The sequence below is a fragment of the Nomascus leucogenys genome, chromosome 17 (genome assembly GCF_006542625.1).
Source record: "Nomascus leucogenys isolate Asia chromosome 17, Asia_NLE_v1, whole genome shotgun sequence".
Classification (NCBI taxonomy): Eukaryota; Metazoa; Chordata; class Mammalia; order Primates; family Hylobatidae; genus Nomascus; species Nomascus leucogenys.
The window spans coordinates 31,779,057-31,800,370 of NC_044397.1; the positions used below are offsets into that span (position 1 = coordinate 31,779,057).

A 21,314-nucleotide genomic window follows, 5' to 3' on the forward strand; every position below is an offset into this window, starting at 1 on the left:
AAACGGAAAGCATGCATTGGCAGTGGCCTAGTGTGTAAATGTCGGTTGTCGCTCTTCAGGTCAAACACCCAATAAATGCCATCAACCGTTCCAGGACAGGGAAGTGTGTTGCATGAAAATACTCAGCCGGGCACGGTGGCTCATGCCTGTAATCCCAGCACTTTGGGAGGCCGAGGCGGGTGGATCACAAGGTCAAGAGATCGAGACCATCCTGGCCAACATAGTGAAACCCTGTCTCTACTGAAAATACAAAAATTAGCTGGACGTGGTGGCAGGTGCCTATAGTCCCAGCTACTTGGTAGGCTGAGGCAGGAGAATCACTTGAACCCAGGAGGTGGAGGTTGCAGCGAGCCAAGATGACACTACTGCATACCAGCCTGGTGACAGAGTGAGACTCTGTGTCAAAACAACAAGCAATTGGGGTTCAAGTGATTCTCCTGCCTCAGCCTCCTGAGTAGCTGGGATTACAGGTACACATCATCACACCTGGCTAATTTTTGTATTTTCAGTAGAGACGGGGTTTCACCATGTTGGCCAGGCTGGTCCTGACCTCAGGTGATCTGCCCACCTCGGCCTTCCACAGTGCTGAGATTACAGGCATGAGCCACCACGCCCAGCCAATTTTCTTTTTTTTGAAACAGAATTTCACTGTCACCTAGGCTGGCATACAGTGGCACAACCTTGGCTCACTGCAGCCTCCACCTCCTGGGTTCAAGCGATTCTCCTGCCCTAGCCTCCCGAGTAGCTGGGATTTTACAGGCGCACACCACCACGTCCAGCTAATTTTTGTATTTTTAGTAGAGACGGAATTTCATCATGTTGCTCAGGCTGGTCTCCAACTCCTGGCCGCAAGCGATCTGCCCACCTTGGCCTCCCAAAGTGCTGGGATTACAAGCATGAGCCACTGCACCTGGCCCCAGGAGGTTAAATTTCATCCCTGCAAGGTAAGCTCCATCTTTTAATGCTCTATGTTTGCTGTTTCCATCTCTCACTTCAGGCTAGGAGAGCCAGTGACATGGTTCCTGATCTTTCCTTACTCCTGAAGTCAGTTAAGGGAGGACTCCAAGCAGACACCTTCCCTTTTCAGTAGGAAAAAGATCCCCAATGGCTGTGTTTTGTACCTGAGGGAAGAAATGTGACCCAAAGCAAACAGACCTGAAGCAGCCTGGGCGCAGTGGCTCACGCCTGTAATCCCAACACTTTGGGAGGTCAAGGCTGGCGGATCACCTGAGGTCAGGAGTTCGAGACCAGCCTGGCCAACATGGTGAAATCCTGTCTCTACTAAAAATACAAAAATTAGCCAGGCGTGGTGGTGGGCGCCTGTAATCCCAGCTACTTGGGAGGCTGAGGCAGGAGAATCACTTGAACCTGGGAGGCGGAGGTTGCAGTGAGCTGAGATCACATCACTGCACTCCAGCCTGGGCGACAGAGTGAAACCCTGTCTTAAAAAAAAAAAAAGACCTGGAGCACTTTATGCCACTGACCTCAGCTGCCAGGCTCAGCTGGGGACATGGGTGTCCAAGCTGTTTCCGTCAAAAGAAATGACTAAAAACTACGACGATCATAAGAGATTGGGAAGGAGGCCAGGTGCAGTGGCTTACGCCTGTAATCCCAGCACTTTGAGAGGCCAAGGTGGGCGGATCGCTTGAGCTCAAATGTTCAAAACCAGCCTGGGCAACCTAGCAAGATCCCATCTCTAAAAAATACAAAACATTAGCCAGGCGTTGTGGCATGTACCTGTAGTCCCAGCTACTCGGAGGCTGAGGCGTCACAATTGATTAAACCCGGGAGGCGGAGGTCGCAGTGAGCCGAGATCATGCCACTGCACTCCACCCTGGGCGATTGAGTGAGACTCTGTCTTCAAAAAAAAAAAAAAAAAAAGAGATTGGGAAGAAAATACCTGCAGTTGGAATCAACATTTATGAAGCTGTTAAAAATACATTCCATAAAGTCTACATGACTGTTTAGAAAAATTTATTTGAACATATGAAAGGAAAATTTAGACACCCCCAATAAAACTGAGAAGTTCCTTTCCGAGGTGAGGGGAATTCCTGACAGCTTCCCTGAGCAGTGCTGCACATAAGCTTGTGGTCACTACGCAGCCTGGGCTCAGCTCACGGGGCTGCAGAAGGAGCCCACTTTTTCTGGCGGGGACACATCGTCTTCACGAGGAAAGAGGCCAGACACACGGGCTTGCACCTGTGGCTCCTCCCGTCACACTCCTCGCCACACAGGCTGTATGTCTGAAATGCGTAGAGAAGAGAGGCTCCCGGGATCGGCATGTTTTGAAAACGCACGCAGCAGGCTCTCGGCAGAGGCTGGACTCTTCCCTTCACCATCCAATCTGGACGTCAAAGAATGCGACCGGGTGGGAAGCACCTGGACTCCGTGACACCGAGACGGTTCTGCCGGCGGGGAGGGGCTGCCCGGCCCCTTCCCCGAGGTTCTCTTCTGGGGGTCTAGCCGCCCCTTCCTTCTCGGAAGGCTTCGTCCAGCGAGGGCGCAGAAGGCACACGCGGGCCAGCCTAGCGGATGGGCCTGAAGGGAAACGTCACGCCCGAGATGAAGGTGTGCCCAGGGTGCGTGGGCAGGGCGGGGTGGGCGGCGGGGTGGGCCGGGACGGCCCCGTAGCCCAGCGGGGGCGTGTGTATGTGGGGGTAGAACCCCGGGGGGAGCGCGGCGTGAGGTGACTGCTGCACGGGACCCGAGATCACCAGCTGGAGGAGGCTGCGAACACAAGGAGAAGCGTCAGCGCGGGCGGGCTCCAGGGACTCCGCAGGTGCGCACGGCAGGCTGACCCTGTCCCCCCGCACCCCGCCCAGGAGAGGCACCGATACAGGCACGGACCACCCGAGGGTCCAGGCGGTGGACGCGGAGCAGCAGTGGCAGAGCCAGGACCTCACAGGCGAGGATGCGTGGGAGCGGGCCCTGCACGGGGCCTGTGGCCCACGGAGCTCCAGCCGCAGCACTCCCGGGCGCGCAGCCCACACAGGTGGCCTCCACGTCAGCCTCTGCGGCTCTCTGCTGCGCTGGGACACACAGAACAGCTGGCCACAGTCTCCTCAGAGCCGAGAATGACCGCGCCCTACCTGAATTCCAAGCAGAAGCCCCAGGAAGCTGGCCTTGCAAACGACCCCGAAATTCAGAGTCCTGAAATTCAGAATGAGTCCGGTGCGGCCCCCTCGGGGACGGCCCAGGCCTGGACCCAGCCCTTACAGACCTCCGGGACCCACCCACCTCCCATCCCGCCCCGCGCAGCCTCAGCTTCAGGACCCCCTCTCCCCTTGGGCACCCACCCCGCCCAGCACCCAGCACCGGGGCTCCGAGAACAGCTGCACGCACGGTCTCCCCATCCGCCACCGCGCTCCCACCAAGGCCTCCGGGCCCCAGAGGCCTGGACCTCCCGTCCTGGTGGTACAGCACACCACGGCCCCCACTTCCTGGAATCCTCCTCTCAGCAAATTCAACGTGGCTTTCCAACACCGGGTCCCTTCCCAGACTCCTCAAAGAGTTTCTCACGGCCCTTGCCTTCTAACCACGCCCTCCCCAGGATGATCCCCCAACCCCCCAGAACTCCCTGGCTTGGCTCATCACCCCCAGCTCCCCCAGCCGAGGCGAGGCCTGCCCCGCCCTGTGTCAGCCGGAAACGACCAACTCCCCATGGGTTCTCCCCAATCAGAACCTCTCTTGGCCGGGTCTAGTGGCTCACGCCTGTAATACCAGCACGTTTGGAGGCCGACTGCTTGAGGCCGGGAGTTCAAGACCAGACAGAACAATACAGTGAGACCCTATCTCTACAGAAAATAAACTAAAAATTAGCTGGGCGTGGTGGTACACATCTTTAGTCCCAGCTACTCAGGAGGCTGAAGCAGGAGGATTGCTTGAGTTCAGTTCAAGGCTGCAGTGAGCCATGAGCCGTAACTGTGTCACTGCACTCCAGCCTGGGAGACAGTGTGAGACCCTGTCTCAAAGGAAAAAAAAAAAAGGCCCTCTGGGGCCCTTCCCAGCTTTGGGGCCCTTCCCAGCTTCAGGTCCCAGGCCTCCTCCCTACCCTGCCTTCCCCTTGCTTCCCCCTTCGGAAGCTTCTGCTGCAGACAGACGGGCTCTGCCCACCCCTCTCCTGACCTGCCCCAGGATCTTGCTCCGGCTGGGTCCTGTGTCTGCAGCGCCTGCACTGCTCTCTCCTAACACAAAGGCCAGCCTGCCGGGTTCTACTCACAACCCGTCACTCGGCCAAGGCTCTGTCCCTGCATATTGTCCTAACTGGGTCCCACAACAGCCCGTTTTCCCAGCCACAGCCCTGCCTGCTCTCTGCCTACTTCCCCGTGCTCCATCAAGGGGCTGGTCTGTCACAGACTGAACCCCCAAGCTCCCCAGTACAAAGGCTTGGGCCCAGGGCCCCCAGGAGGGGCTCAGGCAGTAAACAGAGGGTACGTGGAGGGCTGGTGCATTCGGTGCCCAAAGCTCTTCTGAGCCCCTTTTCTTTCTGTTACTACTATTAAATAACCCTGGGTAAGGAATTTAGCAAGAGATTAAGGAACCCAAGGAGGAGGTACTGCAGAGGCCAAATTTCGGTCATGTGATGATTTGAACCTGTACACACCCTGCCAAAGACAGAAAGCACTTCAAGAAGTTTCCAGTCTATTTGGAAACACGATGAACACAGAGACTGTCAGAAATCTAAGAGGTAGGCCAGGCGTGGTGGCTCACACCTGTAATCCCAGCACTTTTGGATGCTGAGGCAGGCAGATCACCTGAGGTCAGTGGTTCGAGATCAGCCTGGCCAACATGGTGAAAACTCGTCTCTACTAAAAATACAAAAATTAGCTAGGCATGGTGGCAGGTGTCTGTAATCACAGCTATCCGGGAAGCTGAGGCAGGAGAATCGCTTGAACCTGGGAGGCAGAGGTTGCAGTGAGCCGAGATCACACCACTGCACTCCAGCCTGGGTGACAGAGTAAGACTCTGTCTCAAAAAAAAAAAAAAAAAAAAAAAAAAGAAAAGAAATGTAAGAAGTATTCCAGGCGACCCCCTGTCCTTCCCCAACAGCAGTGCCAGGCCTGCCCCGGGAGGTCAGGGCTCCCCAAATCTGTGTCAGCAGAGGTGGCCACCAGCTCCTTGGAAGGGATGGAGTCAGAGGCTCCGGAGCAGAACCAGCAGGGGACTGCTGAGAAGTTCCGGGAGGCTCTAACGTGGACCCCTAGTTATAAGACTCGGATGATACACAGGATTTGTATCCTGCTTTTTAATTCCCTGAAAAAAACACTAAAATGTTAAATAAAAGCGGTGGACAAAGAAGGGAACTATCACAAAGGGATTCCTGCAGGAGGGGAAAGGTGCCAGCTGATATCAACAATATCCTTCGATGCTGTGGAAACTTCTAGAACCCAGACCAAAAAAAAGGAAAAAGAGGCCAGGCACAGTGGCTCACGCCTGTAATCCCAGCACTTTGGGAGGCCGAGACAGGCAGATCACTTGAGGTCAGGAGTTCGAGACCAGCCTGGCCAACATGACGAAACCCTGTCTCTACTAAAAATACAAAAATTAGGCGTGGTGGCAGGCACCTGTAGTCCCAGCTACTCAGGAGGTTGAGGCAGGAGAATCGCTTGAATCCAGGACGCGGAGGTTGCAGTGAGCTGATATCAGACCACTGCATTCTAGCCTGGGTGACACAATGAGACAGTATCTCAAAAAAACAAAACCAAAAAAAACAAAGAGAAAAGGAAAAAGAGGAGAGGAAGAGTGTGGGCCCCTGGGAGAGGTGGCCCTCTGATCTGTCTGTGCTGCTATTGTAACACCTCAGGCAGAACAGTCTCATCCCAGAGACTGTTCCCTTCCATCCCCTCAGGCTTTGTACCCATCCAGACACCTGCCGGGGCTCCTCCCTTGCAGAACCTGGCAGAGTGAGTGTGGCATGGATGGGAGTCCCCAAACCCCACACAAGGATGCAGTTCCTCTGCAGGCTGTGGACCAGCATCCGGCTGAACCCTGGACTCAAGTTATGCATGTTTCTGTCTCAGCCTGCGAGCCCTGCGCAGTGCTCTGCCGCTGGATCTGACAGAGCCAGTGGGCCAGGCCGAGTCTGTGTGCACCCCCAGGGCTGCCGAGCCACTCACTGCCCCTCTGTCCACACTGCTGGCCAACATCTGCCCTGGAAGCCTGCTTCTCCTTGCTAAAGACCAGTGTGAGGGCTCCGAAGGAAGAACATTACTAACCCCACCAAGCTCACTTTGTCATTTCTATAAACCCTGTCCATGTGCACAGGAGTTCTGCTTTCCACTATCAACATTTCCTCCCCAGCAGTCAGTTACTATTTGTAGCAGATGCATAATGTTCCATCCTCCTGATGTATCACAACTCATTTACTAAGTATCACCATGCTGTAAGACAGGTTGTTTCCAGTTCTTTGCTGGTTAGTAACTGCATTGGTATGAAACAATTTTGTGCATACAAAAATCAGCCTGCTGTGGTGGTGCACACCTGTAGTTCCAGCTACTTGGGAGGGTGAGGTGGGAGGATGGCTTGAGCCCAGGACACGGAGGCTTGCAGTGAGCCAAGATAGTGCCACTGCACTCCAGCCTCTGCAACAAAGCAAGACTGTCTCAAAAAGAAAAAAAGCAGCTGACACTTACTAGATATTCACTACAGGCCAAGTACTAGTTTAAGTGCATTCTGTGTTTTCACTTTTTTCTTTTTTTTTTAAGAGACAGGGTCTTGCTCTGTTGCCCAGGTAGTTCAGTCACGATCACAACTCAGTGCAGCCTCAAACTCCTGGGCTCAAACAATCCTTGTCTCAGCCGCCCGAATAGCTGGGATTACAGATGCATGCCACCCACCATATTTGGCCAGTTTTTTTTTTTGAAACGGAGTTTTGCTCTTATTGCCCAGGCTGGAATGCAATGGTGCAGTCTTGGCTCACGGCAACCTCTGCTTCCTGAGTTCAAGCAATTGTCCTGCCTCAGCCTCCCAAGTAGCTGGGATTACAGGTGCCCGCCACCATGCCTGGCTAACTTTTGTATTTTTAGTAGAGATGGGGTTTCACCATGTTGGCCAAGCTGGACTCAAACTCCTGACCTCAGGTGATCCACCCACCTTGGCCTCCCTAAGTGCTGGGATTACAGTTGTGAGCCACCATGCCCAGCCTTTTTGTTTTTGTGAGACAGAGTCTGGCTCTGTCACCCAGGATGGAGTGCAGTGGCACGACCTCAGCTCACTGCAACACCGCCTCCTAGATTCAAGTGGTTCTCCAGCCTCAGCCTCCCAAGTAGCTGTGATTACAGGTGCATGCCACCACGCCTGGCTTATTTTGTATTTTTAGTAGAGATGGGGTTTCACCACGTTGGCCAGGCTGGTCTCAAACTCCTGACAAGTGATCCACCTGCCTCGTTCTCCCAAAGTGCTGGGATTACAGGTATGAGCCACCACATCTGGCCCTTTTATTTTTATTTTTTATTTTTGACAGTTTTACTCTGTTGCCCAAGCTGGATTGCAGTGCCACACTCTTAGCTCACTGCAACCTCCACCTTCCGGGTTCAAGCGATTCTCCTGCCTCAGCCTCCCGAGTAGCCGGGATTACAGGTACGCACCACCACGCCTGGCTAATTTTTGTATTTTAAGTAGAGACGGGGTTTCACCATGTTGACCAGGCTGGTCCCGAACTCCTGACCTCAGGTGATCCACCTGCCTCAGCTTCCCAAAGTGCTGGGATTACAGGCGTGAGCCCCGCGCCCCAGCCCTGGCCTGTTTTTACTCATTTAATCCTCACAAAAACCTTACGGTGAGAAGCTGGGGTAGGCAAGAGGAACATGAGGCAGGTCCCATGGCTTTCTTGATTTTACACACGAGGACTTCAGGCAGAAGGCAGGGAAGCTGCCCAAGGACATATGGACTTTTGGAAGTGGCAAGGCCCGGATTCTCTCCAGAATCTGACCAGTTTCCACTTTTCACCTGATGACTGCGTTTGTGGAGGTCTCCACGTGGCAAGGAGTAGGATGAGAAATTCACAAACACCACTGGGTCTCATCCTCACTACCACCCTGTGAGTCAGGGAACAGTATCACCCCCATTTTACAAGGGGGTAAGCTGAGGCATAGAGACAGGTCAAGAGACTTCCCAAGTGTCACAGCCAATCCCAGACAGGGCCACGCCCAGAACCCAGGTCCGTGCCGCCTGATGGCCAAGCGCTGGCAGCTAGCCTAACAAACGTACAGTGCTCTAGGGCTGTGGCTCTGCGAGACTTCCCAAAGGGCTGTGCAGTTCACAGTGCCACCAACAGAGGGCCCCCTGCACCATACCCACCACTCAACAGGTGCACCTTCACTAGGGAGCTTTCCGTGATACAGGGACTGGCCTCTTTCACGGACTCCCAGCAAGATGACCATTTTTCAGGTTTACTTTCTACTTGAGTTCTGTTCATGTGCGTTATCTGATGCTCCACTTATCCTCATGTCCTTACCGGGCTCTCCCCAAAGAACCCAGGACAAAGGGATTCGCCCTGTCTTGCCTCCCTCCACCCTGCTCCAGCAAGCTGGCCCAGCTAGGAGTCTTGAGGATACTTACTTATTATGGGGCAGCCTGGAGCACAAGGTTCTCAGGTCATCTGCAATTAAGGAGATATAAGATTAACGAACATACTGGAGATAACACGGTGAAATACACACTGATGTTCTTTGCAAGGATGCTAGCAAGACAGCAAGAGCGCCTCATACTACATTTCCCTAGCGTCATTTAGAAACTGAGTTCTAGACGGGCGCGGTGGCTCACGCCTGTAATCCCAGCACTTTGGGAGGCCGAGACGTGCAGATCACCTGAGGTTGGGAGTTCGAGACCAGCCTGACCAACATGGAGAAACCCCGTCTCTACTAAAAACACAAAATTAGCCGGGCGTGGTGGCACATGCCTGTAATCCCAGCAACCTGGGAGGCTGAGGCAGGAGAACTGCTAGAACCCAGGAGTGGGAGGTGGCAGTGAGCCGAGATTGTGGCACCACACTCTAGTCTGGGCGACAGAGTGAGACCGCGTCTCAGAAAAAAAAAAAAAAAAATAGAATCTGAGTTCTCTTTGTCTTCAATTTTTGCTTTAAAAAACCCATCTGCAAACAAAAGATGGCACTTAGGAAAGGAGGCGGCCCTGCTGGCAATTTGTCAGGTGGCTGGAGAAAGCCCAGAGGCCGGGCTGTCCCCGGGCAATCAGGCACCCAAGGCAATCTGAGAGCAGCAGTAAGATGGGAAACCCATGGCCATCCCCTGGCACCACAAGCAACCTTTTGAGTGAGTCAGTTGTTAAAAAGCAAACCCAAGCATGTCATTAGCACCATATCATTCTCCAGGAAGAGTCCAAGCACTAAAATGCAGGAGAATGAAGGAACCTCAAAACAGGCCATGAGGCTGGCACAGTGGCTCCTGCCTGTAATGTCAGCACTTTGGGAGGCCAAGGTGGGAGGATCGCTTGAGCCCAGGAGTTTGAGACCAGCCTGGGCAACATACCGAGACTTCATTTTTACAAAAAAATTTAAAAATTAGCCAGGTGTGGGCTGGGCGCAGTGGCTCACGCCTGTAATCCCAGCACTTTGGGAGGCCGAGGAGGGTGGATCACGAGGTAAGGAGATCGACACCATCCTGGCTAACATGGTGAAACCCCATCTCTACTAAAAATACAAAAAATTAGCCGGGCTTGGTGGCAGGCGCCTGTAGTCCCAGCTACTCCGGAGGCTGAGGCAGAATGGCGTGAACTCGGGAGGCGGGGCTTGCAGGGAGGTGAGATCACGCCACTGAACTCCAGCCTGGGTGACAGAGCAAGACTCCGTCTCAAAAAAAAAAAAAAAAAAAAAAAAAAAAAAATTAGCCAGGTGTGGTGATACACGCCTTAGCTACTCAGGAGGGCTGAGATGGGAGGATCACTTGAGCCCAGGAGGTCGAGGCTGCAGTGAGCTATGATTGTGCCACTGCCCTTTAGCCTGGGTGACAGAGTAAGACCTCATCTTCAAAAGAAACGAAGATCAAAAAACCCACAGGCAGTGGGAATGTTGTGTGTTATCAACGGGGAAGTAGTCGCATGAGTAACCATTAGTCAAAACTCATCAGATCCTGCCCTTAACCCACATCATTTTATTGTGTATAAATTATGCCTCAAGGCCAGGAGCAGTGGCTCACGCCTGTAATCCTAGCATTCTGGGAGGCTGAGGCGGGCGGATCACTTGAGGTCAGGAGTTTGAAACCATCTTGGCCAATATGGTGAAACCCCGTCTCTACTAAAAATACAAAAATTAGCCAGACGTGCTGGCACATACCTGTAATCCCAGCTACTTGGGAGGCTGAGGCGGTAGAATCACTAGAACCCGGGAGGTGGAGGTTGCAATGAGCCGAGATCGCACCACTGCACTCCAGCCTGGGCAAAGAAGTGAGACTCCATCTCAAAAATAAAAATAAAAAATTATGCCTCAATAAAAAAGGACAAGGACAGGCACAGCAGTAATCCTAGCACTTTGGGAGGCTGAGGCGGGAAGATCACATGAGCCCAAGAGTTTGAAACCAGCCTGGACAAGATGGTGAGATCCTGACTCTACAAAAATCTTTTTAAAAAATTGGGTGGGTGTGATGGTACACACTTGTAGTCCCAGCTACTCTGTGGCTGAGGGGGGAGGATTGCTTGAGTTCAGGAGTTGGAGACTGTGGTGAGCTACGATCGTGCCACTGCACTCCAGCTTGGGCAACAGAGCAAGAGACCCTGTCTCATAAAAATAAAGAAAGAGAAATAAAAATAAAAAAGGACACAGAAAAAGAAACGGCGCGGTGGCTCATGCCTGTAATCCCAGCACTTTGGATGGCAGAGGTGGCCACCAGGTGACCATCCTGGCCAACATAGTGCAACTGTCTCTACTAAAAATACAAAAATTAGCCAGGCGTGGTGGCACTGGCACATGCCTGTAGTCCCAGCTATTCAGGAGGCTGAGGCAGGATAACTGCTTAAATCCAGGAGATGAAGGTTGCACCAAGCCACTGCACTCTAGCCTGGACAACAGTGTGAGACTCCGTTGCAATAAATAAATAAATAAAAATAAGATAAAATAAAAAAGAAAAAGGGTTCCTCGGAAGGAAAGCTATCTAGGCTCTCGAGGAGTCCCCAGTCCTGGGCAACACTGAGACCTCCCATCTGTGGGATGTTAGGACTCTGACGGGGTGAGCAGGGAGGGCGGAGTGCAGGGGGCACGGCTGGGGCACCTTCCTCCCCTGTGTTCGCTAGGAGGAAAAGAAGTCCTAAATGAAGCAAAAACAGTGTCTGTCCAGGAGCCCCTCTTTCCTTCTGCAGGGCGGTGGTGTCACCGCACCAGGAGACCTGGGCCAGGGAGGCACCCACCTCTCGTGCACAGCAGAGCTCCTGAGGCCATGGCCACCTGCAGAGCCTGCGCCAGCCGGTCCAGCGAGAGCTCGATCTCCTGGGAGGCGTTGAGGGGGTTCAGTTCATCCGCCAACCTGTTGATCTCCTCTACCAGCGGGACCATGTGGTCGAAGAGGATCAGCCCCAGGCGCCCATACAAATTCTTCTCGGTCAGGTGCAGCTGCAGCGTCATGAGGACCTGCAGGACGCTGAGGTGGAGTTTTGAGTACAGGAGGTGGGAGTCTCTGTCCATCCCCACGCCCGGGTCCTTTGTGACCTTGTTGCTGACGTGGCCATTGGATAAGGGGGGCTTCTTTTTCCTTTTATAAGCCAGGGGGGCCTTCACGCACCAGCGGATCAATCCAACGAGCGGGGTGAGCTCTAAGAATCCTATTGGCAGATTGGCCGCAATCGGAGTATTTAAAAAAGTGATGAGAATCAACCTTGGGTCCTCAAAAATCCAGGTGACAATCATTTCAAGCAAGTCCATAGGTGGGATGAGGTCATCTGCAAACAAAGACCATTAGGTCAGGAGCGCTCCTGGCCTCGAGGACAGGGGCGGGAAGTGAAGGGAGGGAAGCCTGACCCCAGAGCCCATGGCACTGCCCACCTGATGGTCCGGATCACACCTCCTGGCTTAGCTATTTTCTGTCCCCTTTCCTAGAACATCCACTCCAGGGGGACTGGGACTCTCATCTCAGTCACTGTCACATCCCAGTGCCCAGGACCCTGGAGCAAGGGAGAGGCTGCAGAAATACTTGAGTCTACAATTCCCTGGAACTCCATCATGCTTTGGAAAAATTTCCTGCTGCATGTTCATTCGGATAAAATTCCAAGCTTTTTCTATCCCACACTGCCACACGTCACCCCTTCTCTCCTGAGTACGTGTCCTCCCAGTGCTCAGTGTCTCCTGTGTGGGGCAGTGACAGCAATGGTGGCCTTCAGGGAGCAGCTCAGAGTCCTGTCAGTCATCTGGCTGCTGCCAAGGATTGTCCCAACCCCAAACCTGGAACCCTCATCTAAGCAACCCTCAAGAGATGTGATCCCTGAAACCTGGCAGGCTCTGTGGCCCAGAAGAGAACAGATGGTGACACTTAGTCTGGGCTTCCTATGAGCCCAGCACAGGTCTCCATTCTTTACACAGATGAACTCGTTTAATCCTCCCTCCACCCCAGCGATCAGTCTCATACAAAGGACAAGGAAACTGAGGCACAGTCATGTCAAATGATTTCCCCAGGATTCGTCAAAAGTATGTGGCCCAGGCTCACACCTGCAATCCCAGCACTTTGGGAAGCCAAGGCTGGAGGATCACTTGAGTTCAGGAGTTCGAAACCCGCCCTGGAAACATAGTGAGACCCAGTCTCTACAAAAATTCTTAAAAATTAGCTGGGAGTGATGGTGCACACCTATATTCCCAGCTATTCAGGAGGCTGAGATGGGAGGATCACTTGATACTGGGAGGTCATGGTTGCAGTCAGCTGTGGTTGTCCCACTGTACAACAGCCTGAGCGACAGAGTGAGATCCTGTCTCAGGAAAAAAAAAAAAAAAAAACACAAACACACACACGAAAAGCGTACGGCCCAGATCTGACTTCAGCAGCCTGGCTTTTAATCAGGAGGCTATACTGCGCGTGTGGGGCTTGGTGTGCAATACCCTTAGGCTGGCTGTGTGCACGGGAGTGGGTCCTCAGCCCCCTCTCTGGGGCTGTGCCCACCATCTGAGATGATTCCTGCCAACTGTTGGAGTATGAACCGCCCTGCCCACCTACTGTGGTGAGACGATGGCTACAGCGGGGAGCAGGTGCTGTCCTGTGTGCCTTTTTTTTTTTTTTTTGAGATGGAGTCTTGCTCCTCGTCCAGGCTGGAGTGCAGTGGTGTGATCTTGGCTCACTGCAAACTCTGCCTCACAGGTTCAAGCGATTCTCCTGCCTCAGCATCCCGAGTAGCTGGGACTATAGACGCCTGCCACCGCACTGGCTAATTTTTGTATTTTTAGTAGAGACGGGGTTTCGCCATGTTGGCCAGGCTGGTCTCGAACTCCTGACTGCAGGTGATCCGCCCACGTCGGCCTCCCAAAGTGCTGGTATTACAGGAGTGAGCCACCACGCCCGGCCATGTGTGCAGCCTCTTGATTCCACAGAGATGTTTCTGTCTGGGCAACGCCAGGTCATACCCACCTCTCCAGTGTATCCCTGCCCCCTCAGATCTGAGCTGATGCATCTCTACCAGCCTGCAGAAAATGTGTGTGTGTGTGCGCGCTTGTGCAGGTGTGCCCTCGTGATACACGTCGGCGTGTGCACTTCGTGAGTCCTCAGTCTCTAGGATCCCAGTTAGGGTCTCTAGAGTCCCGCGTTCTCAGCACCATCCAGGAAAGGGGGTATATCATTCTGTGGGTATCTTCCTTTTTGTGCTTTGAGGACACAGGCTCCCCAAGAATGCTCTCCTGTTACCAGAAGTGCCCAAAAGCGGTTTCAATCACCATTCGGATGGTGACTTCCAGGGCCACTGCTGTGTGGCAGTGACTTGAGAAATCACCAACATCTCAACAGACATACTGGCTTAAGAGAAAAACACTGTTTCAGATCTGCTCTGCTGTGTCAGTGGCATTCCCTGAATATTCTTTCCTGTTCCACATGCTAACTCATCCCTTCCCCATGGTAAGGCCAGTTTCTGTACTCATTGGCCTGAATAACCAATGACTTAAAAAGTAGGTCGGGTGCGGTGGCTCATGCCTGTAATCCCAGCGCTTTGGGAGGCTGAGGCAGGGAGATCACTTAAAGTCAGGAGTTCGAGACCAGCCTGGCCAACAGGGTGAAACCCTGACTCCACGAAAAATACAAAAATTAGCCAGGCATGGTGGCACATGCCTACAGCCCCAGCTACTCAAGAGGCTGAGGCAGGAGACTCACTTAAACCTGGGAAGTGGAGGTTGCAATGAACCGAGATCACACCACTGCACTCCAGCCTAGGTGACAGAGTGAGACTCCATCTCAAAAAAAAAAAGCCAAAAAGGCAACTATGCTACCATAGCCGGGTTCAGGGAAATCCTTCCTATTGGAAGATGAAAGGCCTGAATACTGCTCCCAGCTGTTAACAGCTCTTAGGAAGCCTTTGGAGGAGAGAGAGGGGAAATCCCACTGCAGCAGCGTGGCCCTGCTCCCCAACACCTGCCTCCCATTCCACGGGGAAACTGCTAGGAAAAGGAGAGTATGAAATTAGCATATGCGGCTGGCGCGGTGGCTCACGCCTGTAATCCCAGCACTTTTGGGAGGCCAAGGTGGGTGGATCACGAGGTCAAGAAATCGAGACTATCCTGGCTAACACGGTGAAACCCCGGCTCTACTAAAAATACAAAAAATTAGCTGGGCATGGTGGCGGGCGCCTGTAGTCCCAGCTACTTGGGAGGCTGAGGCAGGAGAATCGCTTGAACCTGGGAGGCGGAGCTTGCAGTGAATCGAGATTGTGCCACTGCACTCCAGCCTGGGTGACAAAGTGAGACTCCGTCTCAAAAAACAAACAACAAGAAAAAAAGAAATTAGCGTACGAATATGGCATGCGCTTGCATGTTCACAATGTTTCCACACAAACTTTCTCAAGAGAGCTACAAAGCCTAACAACAAGAGAAAAGGTGGCTGGGCACAGTGGCTCACACCTGTAATCTCAGCACTTTGGGAGACCGAGCCGGGTGGATCATCTGAGGTCAGGAGTTCGAGACCAACCTGGCCAACATGGTGAAACCCCATCTCTACTAAAAATACAAAAAGTAGCCAGGTGTGGTGGCACACACCTATAATCCCAGCTACTCGGGAGGCTGAGGAAAGAATCTCTTGAACCCAGGAGGCAGAGGTTGTGGTGAGCCAAGATCATGCCACTGCACTCCAGCCTGGACAACAGACTGAGATTCCATCTCAAAAAAAAAAAAGGGTGACAGATAAAAGAAGGCTTGGCTGGGCACGGTGGCTCATGCCTGTAATCACAGCACTTTGGGAGGCCGAGATGGGTGGATCAGGAGGTCAGGAGTTCGAGACCAGCCTGGCCAATATGGTGAAACCCCATCCCTACTAAAAATACAAAAATTAGCCAGGCGTGGTGGTGCCCGCCTGTAGTCCCAGCTACTCAGGAGGCTGAGGCAGAAGAATCGTTTAAACCCAGGTGGCGGAGGTTGCAGTGAGCCAAGATCATGCCACTACACTCTAGCCTGGGCAACAGAGGGAGACTCTGTCTCAAAAAAAGAAAAAAAAAAAGAAGGCTTAAAAATAGGAGGCTGGTGGGAGACCAATACTGGACTGAGCCTAGGAGTTTTGAGGCTACAGTGACCTATGACCGCACCACCGTATTCCAGCAGCCTGTGCAACAGAGCAAGATTCTATATCCAAAAAAGTTAAAAAAATTAAAGAAAGTATGGGGATGATAAAAAATCAAGTCATATGTCCAGGGAGTGGGTCACATCTCACAGACACCAGACCTTGCTTTCTGGGCTGCCTGCCACTTGGACCATTGCACCTCAGGCAAATGGATATCACTAAGAATAGTTCCCTCTTAGCAAACTGCACATGTCCAGGTGGCCCATACCTTTAGCTTTTAGCCTAAATTAAAAACACACATTTCAGGCTGGGTGCAATGGCTCACACCTGTAATGCCGACACTTTAGGAGGCCGAGGTGGGAGGACTGCTTGAGTCCAGGAGTTCAAAACCACCCTGGGCAACATGGTGAAACTCCATCTCTACAAAAAATATAAAAAATTAGCCAGGCATGGTGTTACAAACCTGTGGTCCCGACTACTCAGGAGGCTGAGGGAGAATTGCTTGAGCTCAGAGTTCAAGACCAACCTGGACAACACGGCGAAACCCCGTCTCTACAAAAAATACAAAAACTAGCCAGGCGTGGTGGCCAGCACCTGTAGTCCCAACTACTCGAGAGGCTGAGGCAGGAGAAACACTTGAGCCTTGGAGGCAGAGACTGCAGTGAGCTGGGATCACGCCCCTGCACTCCAGCCAGGGTGACAGAGTGAAACCCTGTCTCAAAAAATAAAAAATAAAAACTCAGCTGGGAACGGTGGCGCACGCCTATAATCCCAGCAGTTTGGGAGGCCGAGGTGGGTGGATCACTTGAGGTCAGGGGTTTGAGATCGGCCTGGCCAACACTGTAAAACCCCATCTCTACTAAAAACGCACAAAAAAATTAGCCGGGAATAGTGGTGCATGCCTGCTATAGTCCTAGCTACTCGGGAGGCTGAGGCAGGAGAACTGCTTGAACCCGGGAGGGGGAGGTTACAGTGAGCTGAGATCACACCACTGCACTCCAGCCTTGGCAACAGACTCCATCTCAAAAAATAATAAAAATAAAAATATACATTTCAGAGACAAAACAGCCAAAGCATTCACTAGACACTTCACCTGGGCATTCAGTGGAAAATAAAACTAGCCACTGACTGAAGCTTCTTTCCCAGAAATAATCTGTTTAAAGTTTACCTGACGACAGATCATAGAGCGCAGTAACGGAGGTGATGAACTGGCAGCAGAATCTTGGGCTGGCACTGAATATCTGCTTCAGCGTCTGAATGGATCCCGGCACCAAACAGCAGTAGTCATCCACAAGGGCCTTGGCTAACCTCACACAGTAAACCACGGGCGTCCGCTGGAAAGAAGCCACACAGTCCACGTAACTACAGATGTCGTGAGTGAGTAGACCAGCAACTATGCACACAAGTGACCACCACCAGGACTGGCAGAACCACTTCCAAGACAAAAAAAAAAAAAAGATGTTAACGGGGCCTGTGGCTCACATCTATAATCCCAACACTTTGAGAGGCCGAGGCGGGTGATCACCTGAGGTCAGGAGTTCGAGACCAGCCTGGCCAGCATGGTGAAACTCCTCTCTACTAAAAATACAAAATTAACTGGGAATGGTGGGGCATGCCTGTAATCCCAGCTACTTGGAAGGCTGAGGCAGGAGAATCGCTTACACCTGGGAGGCAGAGCGTGCAGTAAACCAAGATCATGCCACTGCACTCCAGCGTGGGCAACAGAGCAAGACTCTTGTCTCAGAAAAAAAAAAAAAAAAAAAAAAAAACCACCCCACAGACCAAATTTGTCCCACCACCCATTTTTGTTAATAAAATTTCACTGAGATGTGATCGTGCTTATTCGTTTGCCTACTGCCTAAAGCTGTTCTTGCACTAGAAGGGCAGAGGTGAGTAGCTGTGAAAGAGACTACAGGACGCGCAAAGCCTAAGATAGTTCACTATCTCGCTCTCTACATAAAACATCTGCCAGCTCTTGCTTTACAGTTTACTTAGGAAACATCATTTCTGCCTTCAGGTTAGGAAATGACAACTTCTGTACCCTACACGATCCCAGGTGAGATGCCACAGGTAAAAATTAACAGCTGCTATCACATTGAAGAGATTCAGGAGTCTGTGAAATGCTACAGGATGAAAATGTTTGTTTACAGCAGTACTTGCTAAATTTCTCTTAAAATCCTATTCTTAGGCCGGGCGCAGTGGCTCATGCCTATAATCCCAGCACTTTGGGAGGCTGAGGCAGGAGGATCGCTTGACTTCAGGAGTTCGTGACCAGTTTGGGCAACATGGTGAAACCCTGTCTCTACAAAAAATACAAAAATTAGCCAGGCATGGTGGTGTGTGCCTGTGGTCCCAGCTACTTGGGGGGCTGATGTAGGAGGATCACTTGAGCCCAGGAGGCAAAGGTTGTAGTGAGCTAAGATTGCGCCACTGCACTCCAGCCTGGGTGACAGACTGAAACCCTGTCCAAAAAAAAAAAAAGAAAAAGAAAAAAAGAAAAAAACACACCCTAATTAAAAAAAAAAAAATTTTTTTTGAGACTGAGTCTCACTCTGTCACCCAGGTTGGGGTGCAATGACACAATCTCGGCTCACGGCAACCTCTGCCTCCCATGTTCACACGATTCTCCTGCTTCAGCCTCCCTAGTAGCTGGGACCACAGGCGCATGCTACCACACCTGGCTAATTTCTGTATTTTCAGCAGAGACAGGGTTTCACCATGTTGGCCAGGCTGGTCTCAAACTCCTGACCTCAAGTGATCTGCCCCCCTCGGCCTCCCAAAGTGCTGGGATTACAGGTGTGAACCACTAAGCACAGCCTAAAAAAATAATTTAAACAAACAAACAAAAAACACTCCAGAAATCTAATTAAATGAGAATTCCAAACAGCAAACTCCTCTTCAGAGACTCTCAGGGGAGACTCTTTTTTTTTTGAGATGGAGTCTTGCTCTGTCACCCAGGCTGGAGTGCAATGGCACCATCTCAGCTCACTGCAACCTCTGCCTCCTGGGTTCATGTGATTCTCCTGCCTCAGCCTCCTGAGTAGCTGGGGTTACAGGTATGCAACACCATGCCAGGCTAATTTTGTATTTTTAGTAGAGACATGATTTCGCCATGTTGGTCAGGCTGGTCTTGAACTCCTGACCTCAAGTGATCTGTCCACCTCAGCTTCCCAAAGTGCTGGGATTACAGGCATGAGCCACCGCACCCGGCCGAGGGTCTCTCTTGAGCAGTACCTGAAGCCAGGAGGCGGCACACTCCAACACCGGGATTCGACACACAGCCACTGCCATGGAGACCAGTTTTCCCAACAAGCTCATCCGGCTGTCATCAGCTTTGTTCCCTTGAGGGCTGAAAAGGGATGAAAAAATAATCTGCCGAACAGAGTCCTTGGTTTGCTCCTGGAAATAATTGCACATGATTTCAAGAAGTTGAAGCTCCTGAAGTGAATTCAGTCTCTGCAAAAGAAATCCGGGAAAAGCGTTAAGAAATGTGGCTGTAACGTACTTATTAACTCATACATTAAGAAAACAGGAAATAGACTGGGCGCGGTGGCTCATGCCTGTAATCCCAGCACTTTGGGAGGGCGAAGCGGGTGAATCACGAGGTCAAGAGTTCGAGACCAGCCTGGCCAAATGGTGAAACCCCATCTCTACTAAAAATACAAAAATTGGCCGGGCATGGTGGCGCGCAGCTGTAATCCCAGCTACTCAGGAGGCTTAGGCAGGAGACTCGCTCGAACTCGGGAGGCGGAAGTTGCAGCGAGCCGAGATTGCACCACTGCACTCCAGCCTGGTGACAGAGTGAGACTCCGTCTCAAAAAAAAAAAAAAAGGAAAACAGGAAATAACAGTATTTTCCCATAGAACTTTTCGCCCTTCGTAAAGCTCCCGTAGAACTTTTTGCCCTTCGTAAAGCTCCCGTAGAACTTTTTGCCCTTCGTAAAGCTCAGGTCTCAGGGAGATCTTTACTGTTAATCTTAGAAAAAAGTCATATAGGCCAGGCGTTGTGGCTCACGCCTGTAATTCCAACACTTTGGAGGCCAAGGAGAGAGAATTTTGAGCCCAGGAGTTTGAGACCAGCCTGGGTAACACAGGGAGGCCCCATCTCTACAAAACATTCAGAAATTAGCTGGGCATGGTGGTGCATGCCTGTAGTTCCAGCTACTCAGAAGGATGAGACGGGAGGATTACCTGAGCCCAGGAGTTCAAGCTTGTAGTGAGCTGTGATTGCACCACTGCACCCCAGCCTGGGCAACATAGTGAAACCTTGTCTCACAAAAAAAAAAAAAAAAAAAAAAAAAAAAAAAGGCAGAGAGAGAAAAGAAAAAGATGTAAGAAGAAAGCCATACAGATCATTATACATCCTCCCGGAGGGCTCAGGATGAGCCTTTCGGTAACAGCCCAACAGACCTCTAGGGAGCGGGCAGTCGCCAGTTTGTCCCTTTAACACCAAGACTCGGCTGTCACACGCCCCGCAGACTGGACAGGCAGCTGAGCAACACTGCAGGACCCGGAGAGGGGTTTGGGGGCTGCTGTAGGAGCGAGGCCGAGCGCGAGCGCGGGACTCCTGGACATGGGGCGCCCGCGGCTTGACACAACCCTGCATCGCTGGGGAAAAGGCCCGCCCGCCTGCCTGCGGGGCCCGGGCACCCGACCGTTTCGGGCCGCACCTTGGGCTGCGCGCTGCGCTCCTTGGGCACCTGAAACACGAACTCCTCCAGCAGCTCCACGGGGCCCTTGTCCACGATGGGCAGCGGCGCACTCTGCAGCTGGCTGCTGAAGTAGATGTCCAGGTGGTACAGCACCTCCTTGGCGGCGCTCAGCGCGTCGCGGCGCAGCAGCGAGTGGCGGATGTCGCTCATGGTGCGGCCGCCGCGGCCCCCGCGCCGAGAGCGTCTCACTTCCGCCCGGGGCCCCGGGCTGCGCCGCTACCCGTGGAAACAAAGAGGCGCGACTCGGGCCTGGGCTGCGGCACCTGCCCGCTTGCCCGCCTGCCGCCGCCTGCTCCCTGCCTGCTCAGGGGGCCATCGCCGCTGCCGCCGGCCAGCAGGCGCCCGAAGGTCCGACTGCGGCGCCGCCAGGAGCCGCCGCCGCGCAGCCGAACGGCGGCCGAAGGCCGGGCACGGAGACGGCGGCCCGCAGGGGCCAAGCGCAGGCCGCGGCCTAGGCACGCTCTCCGGAGGGCGCCCCCTGGCGGCGCGAGCGGTGAGGGGCGCGCCGCGGTCCCAGGTGGACCCCGCCACCGGAGCCCGCCCAACCGCCGGTGCAGGCCCGCTCCGTCCTTGCCCAGACTCCCTCGCGGGCTCTGCGTCGCGTTCAGACCTGCCGCTGGTTGATTTCACAGTGCTTTCCACCAGCAAGGATGGGGGGTGGTGCCGGGCTTTGGCTTCGGCCAGCGGACTTGGGTTCCCTGGCCGCCCCAGCTACCCGTCTTCACGTTTCCATCTGTTCTCAGCTGGGGGGCTACGGGGGAAGATGGCTGGAAAGCCCCCTGCCCCTGACTCCCACTTTCCGGCCTTTCTAACTGCGGGCTCCTTGGCCTAGCAAGGTGCAGAACACCTGCCACCTGCACCTGAGAGCCCTCCCACTCCAAAGACTTTCCGCACCAAGACCTCGTTTCTGGCAGTCATCTCTC

At 52.9% G+C, this 21,314-nt stretch overlaps 1 protein-coding gene across 5 annotated transcripts; it reads right to left on the minus strand.

The window, feature by feature from the left end:
• Nucleotides 1-1,957: 1,957 nt before the first annotated feature.
• C17H7orf26 (chromosome 17 C7orf26 homolog) lies at nt 1,958-20,793 on the minus strand. 5 transcript variants are annotated; one of them, XM_030796463.1, is made up of 7 exons: nt 20,350-20,592; nt 18,915-19,136; nt 16,849-17,014; nt 11,356-11,883; nt 8,560-8,599; nt 3,090-3,150; nt 1,958-2,727 (listed from the first exon to the last, which is right to left on the minus strand). In XM_030796463.1, the coding sequence occupies exons 1-7, from the start codon at nt 20,539-20,541 to the stop codon at nt 2,215-2,217; spliced, it is 1,722 nt and encodes a 573-aa protein (XP_030652323.1). In that variant the 5' UTR covers nt 20,542-20,592; the 3' UTR covers nt 1,958-2,214. The 5 variants fall into 5 exon arrangements, 3 of the variants coding, with proteins under 3 accessions (XP_030652323.1, XP_030652324.1, XP_030652326.1); XR_004026445.1 differs by having other exon boundaries at nt 2,637-2,727; nt 2,848-3,150; XR_004026446.1 differs by having other exon boundaries at nt 2,641-2,727; nt 2,904-3,150.
• Nucleotides 20,794-21,314: the final 521 nt, after the last annotated feature.